The sequence below is a fragment of the Theropithecus gelada genome, chromosome 7a (genome assembly GCF_003255815.1).
Source record: "Theropithecus gelada isolate Dixy chromosome 7a, Tgel_1.0, whole genome shotgun sequence".
In the NCBI taxonomy this organism is placed as follows: Eukaryota; Metazoa; Chordata; class Mammalia; order Primates; family Cercopithecidae; genus Theropithecus; species Theropithecus gelada.
In genome coordinates this window covers 20,680,084-20,685,373 of record NC_037674.1, presented here as the reverse complement: position 1 = coordinate 20,685,373, position 5,290 = coordinate 20,680,084, and the positions used below count along the sequence as shown (strand labels likewise).

Sequence of the window (5,290 nt, the reverse complement as noted above, 5' to 3'; positions counted from 1 at the left end):
TCTTGAAGTATCCCTTACCAGCATATCTAAGCCTTGTCATATCCCACCTAGTGTCAGCATATCAAGCAAGAATGCATTTTTATTTTAGGCAATGGGAATGTTGACCCCCTACAAATGGTGCATAGTGATGCTTGTTTATTCTGTTCATTTGGGTAGAGCAAAAAAAAAAATTTTTTTTTGAGGCGCAATCTGGGCTCACTGCAACCTCTGCCTCCCAGGTTCAAGCAATTCTCCTGTCTCAGCCTCCCCAGTAGCTGGGATTACAGGCACGCACCACCATGCCTGGCTAATTTTTTGTATTTTTAGTAGAGACGGGGTTTCGCCATGTTAGCCAGACTGGTCTCGAACTCCTGACCTCAGGTAATCAGCCCACCTTGGCCTCCCAAAGTGCTGGGATTACAGGCATGAGCCACGGCATGAGTAAAATTTATCTAGTAGAATTAAAGATAAGCACTGCTACAGCCGGCTCTGCATCTTTCGGCATCCTTGGAATGTACATAAGTCCTTGGGTAACCCACATTGAACCTCGATGAATCTTCAGGAAACTGTAGGATGACAGAGGGAGAGATGGGGTAAAACTATTCTAGCCCACGGCTACCCCAGGAAAGGTCTGCTTTTGCTTCAGTTAAGCTCCAAATATTCTGAGCCAAACTGAATGCTCTGGAATTCTTTAAAGGAAAAAATGCTTGGGTAACCTAGAGTACCGGATATACGGTTCCCCTGGAATTCTCTTTAATAGCTAACACAAGACCAAAGAGAACCTCTTAGCCAAAGACCAGTCCTCTGGGTCTACTCTGAACATTTCAGAGATCCCTGAGCGACCAGACAGACTAGCACTCCCCAGCCTCCCTCTAAAATTAGGACTGAATGGCAGGCCAAGGATACTGAAGGGGTTCTCTAACATCCTTATGATGGTGGCTTCTGGAATACACTGTACTAGAAAGTTAGGCTTCCTTAAGAATAGCCGGTCATACTCAGGCAACGTTCCCAGGGATAAATTAGATTAGATGAAAATAACACCATAATTAGGGTACTTACGTTCTAGAAATTCAATAGGAAATTCTCCTGGGGTTCTCGTGCTTTTACCTTGGTTTTCCCCAAAGAGTCAAAGTGCTTATTAAGGCTGGGCACAATGGCTCACACCTGTAATCCCAATACCTGGGGAAGCTGAAGCTGAAAGATTGCTTGAGGCTAGGAGTTAGAGACCAGCCTAGGGAACATATCAAGTCTCTACAAAAAAAAAAAAAAAAGGAAAAAAAAAAGAAAAAAGCCAGATGTGGTGACACATGCCTGCAGTCCTAGCTACTTAGGAGGCTGAGGTGGGAGGATCACTTGAGCCCAGGAATTTGAGGCTGCAGTGAGCCATGATTACACTGCTGCACTCCAACCTGAGCAACAAAGTAAGACCCTACCTCTAAAAAAAAAAAAAAAAAAAAAAAAGTGCTTATTAAAACTAAAACTAGTAAGGAAATTCCTACATACATGTTCCAGATTCAATACTCTGGAAAAGACAGGTAAATAACCATATCACATGCCTGATATGTTATATTAGATGTCTTAAGTTTTCTCAGTGGAATGGTGTCTGAGGCTCTGGCTTTCACTCAAAGCTTAACAAGTAGTTCTTATCACAAAATACACATAGCACCTATCACACTTCCTGCAATGATAGCAAAGTCACCAGCCACCAAGGGTAGATTTCAGAGAGTATCTATCTGCAACGTATGCACAGGTCGGTAGAGGCATCTCTGTCTGCTAACAAGAAAGATTATCAGGGTCAGGATGTGGGCAGCCACAAATTGAAGAACACTGACTGCTCTGCTCATGAAACAGCCCCGGAGATAGAAGAAGCAAGTTATTTTAGTGTGAAAACCTCAATTTGGAAAGTCAGGTAGTGGATCACTGGCTCCAGGTGAACTGAACAGTAAAGATGAATTTCTGTCATGATGGAAATTTTTTACAAGAAAATTATCAAAAAACTTTCTATATCCATCCAAAACAGAGTTTGGGGGACTCTGAAACGTGTTTATGAAAATATCTGAGGTTAACTAATAAAAAATTAGCAACCGGGCGCAGTGGCTCATGCCTATAATCCCAGCACTTTGGGAGGCTGAGGCGGGCAGATCATGTGGTCAGGAGATCGAGACCATCCTGGCTAACACGGTGAAATCCCATTTCTACTAAAAATACAAAACATTAGCCAGGCGTGGTGGCGGGCACCTGTAGTCCCAGCTACTCGGGAGGCTGAGGCAGGAGAATGGCGTAAATCCGGGAGGTGGAGCTTGCAGTGAGCCGAGATCACACCACTGCACTCCAGCCTGGGTGACAGAGGGAGACCCTGTCTCAGGAAAAAAAAAAAAAAAAAGGTATTTGCCATACCCACAAGAAAGTTAACTCAATTTCCCATTTGCAGACTACCACCCTGAGGTGATTTATGGACTCACTAGCTATCTCATCATGTAGACTTTTTATTCAACCACAAAAGCTAAATCAGCTTTTTTCTTTCCTTTTGTTTTTTTGAGACAGTGTCTCACTCTATCACCCAGGCTGAAGTACAGTGGCGTGATCACAGTTCACTGCAACCTTAACCTCCCGGGCTCAAGCGATCCTCCCGCGTTAGCCTCCCGAGTAGCTGGAACTACAGGCGTGCACTGCCATGCCCAGCTAATTTTTTGTGCATTTTGTAGAGACAGGGTTTCATCATGTTGCCCGGGCTGGTTACCAACTCCTGGGCTTAAGTGATCCTCCCACCGCAGACTCCCAAAGTACTAGAATTACAGGCATAAGTAACTGCTCCTGGCCAAATATGTTTCTTTCTAAACTAATATTTTTCTTCCTCTATTGTAATGAAAGCCAAGCCTCTTTGTTTGCTTAATAACCATGATAGTAAATNCCTCTATTGTAATGAAAGCCAAGCCTCTTTGTTTGCTTAATAACCATGATAGTAAATTACCAGTCTACAGCAAGCATTCTAGAGAGTGAAGGAAAGACATGGTATTAACTACTCCTCTACACTGTTATGTGAAAGGATCAGAGAAACCTGGTTTTTTCTTCTATTTTTTTAATTCAAAACTGGCTTTTATTCACAAGCAGTTGCATAGACCTTCCCATCAACATTACTGATGTTTTCCAATGCCAGACAAGGAATTGGAAAGGAAACAAAGGTCAAGTATATAATACACGTGAATAAGGAAATTTGAATTGACCATTTCTCCCTAGGATTCTGTTTTTTTTTTTTTTTTTTTTTTTTTTTTGAGACAGTCTTGCTCTGTCACCCAGGCTGGAGTGCAGTGGTGCAATCTCGGTTCACTGAAACTTCCACCTCCTGGGTTTAAGCGATTCTTATGCCTCAGCCTCCTGAGTAGCTGGGACTATAGGTTCATACTACCATTTTTTTCATTTTTTTGCATTTTTAGTAGGGACAGGGTTTCGCCATGTTGGCCAGGCTGGTCTCGAACTCCTGACCTCAGATGATCTGCCCGCCTCAGCCTCCTTCAAAGTGCTGGGATTACAGGCATGAGCCACCAAGCCCTGCCTTTCTCTGACTCTTTGGACTCCATCTTTTCATTCTTTGATTCTTTCATTCTTTGAACCCAGACAGAGAAAGACTCCGTGTGGCTCATTCATCATCTAATTCTTGCTAATGCTCCTTCTACTGATAAAGAAAGTTGAGGGTTAACAGCATCAAAAGCCAATGTGTTTTTACATGTAGGCCTACAGTCAGTACCACATGGACAATAATAACTTACACGTCTAAGTCACTTTGTAATTTACAAAGTACTTTCACAGCCCTGTCATTTGCTCTTCTTAATACCCTGTATGGTAGACAGGGATTATTGGCCTAGCTTTAAGGACAAGACTGAGGCTCAATGAGATTAAGTGACCTGCCCAAGGTCACACACTCAAAAAGCAATAAAGACAAGAACTCAGGTCTTCTGACATCCAGCCCAGTGCATTGTCCCACTGTACCATCCTAATGAGATGTGTCTCTAATGAAATGGGCTCTCAGCCGCTAAATCTGCCTTTAGAAATATCCAGTGCATGAGCTTATACTGTAGATGACAGGTGTCACACGGCCGAAGAAAATAATTGATGATTCCCTGGTGAGATTCCGTCCTGCGCGGCTGTTCTCTGGAGCAGCGTTCGTTTATCTCCGTCCGCCTTCTCTCCCACCTAAGTGCGTGCCGCCACCTGATGGAAGATTCGATGGACATGGACATGAGCCCCCTGAGGCCCCAGAACTATCTTTTCGGTTGTGAACTAAAGGCCGACAAAGATTATCACTTTAAGGTGGATAATGATGAAAATGAGCACCAGTTATCTTTAAGAACGGTCAGTTTAGGGGCTGGTGCAAAGGATGAATTGCACATTGTTGAAGCAGAGGCAATGAATTACGAAGGCAGTCCAATTAAAGTAACACTGGCAACTTTGAAAATGTCTGTACAGCCAACGGTTTCCCTTGGGGGCTTTGAAATAACACCACCAGTGGTCTTAAGGTTGAAGTGTGGTTCAGGGCCAGTGCATATTAGTGGACAGCACTTAGTAGCTGTGGAGGAAGATGCAGAGTCAGAAGATGAAGAGGAGGAGGATGTGAAACTGTTAAGTATATCTGGAAAGCGGTCTGCCCCTGGAGGTGGTAGCAAGGTTCCACAGAAAAAAGTAAAACTTGCTGCTGATGAAGATGATGATGATGATGATGAAGATGATGATGATGAAGATGATGATGATGATGATTTTGATGATGAGGAAGCTGAAGAAAAAGCACCAGTGAAGAAATCTATACGAGATACTCCAGCCAAAAATGCACAAAAGTCAAATCAGAATGGAAAAGACTCAAAACCATCATCAACACCAAGATCAAAAGGACAAGAATCCTTCAAAAAACAGGAAAAAACTCCTAAAACACCAAAGGACCTAGTTCCGTAGAAGACATTAAAGCAAAAATGCAAGCAAGTATAGAAAAAGGTGGTTCTCTTCCCAAAGTGGAAGCCAAGTTCATCAATTATGTGAAGAATTGCTTCCGGATGACTGACCAAGAGGCTATTCAAGATCTCTGGCAGTGGAGGAAGTCTCTTTAAGAAAATAGTTTAAACAATTTGTTAAAAATTTTCCGTCTTATTTCATTTCTGTAACAGTTGATATCTGGCTGTCCTTTTTATAATGCAGAGTGAGAACTTTCCCTACCGTGTTTGATAAATGTTGTCCAGGTTCCATTGCCAAGAATGTGTTGTCCAAAATGCCTGTTTAGTTTTTAAAGATGGAACTCCACCCTTTGCTTGGTTTTAAGTATGTA

The 5,290-nt window shown here is 42.7% G+C and overlaps 1 protein-coding gene across 1 annotated transcript; it reads left to right on the top strand.

Moving 5' to 3' along the window:
- Positions 1-4,097: 4,097 nt before the first annotated feature.
- LOC112627558 (nucleophosmin-like) lies at positions 4,098-5,217 on the top strand. Its single transcript, XM_025389926.1, is given in 2 exon segments — positions 4,098-4,903; positions 4,906-5,217. Coding segments are annotated over 2 exon segments (882 nt in total). The 5' UTR covers positions 4,098-4,191; the 3' UTR covers positions 5,076-5,217.
- Positions 5,218-5,290: the final 73 nt, after the last annotated feature.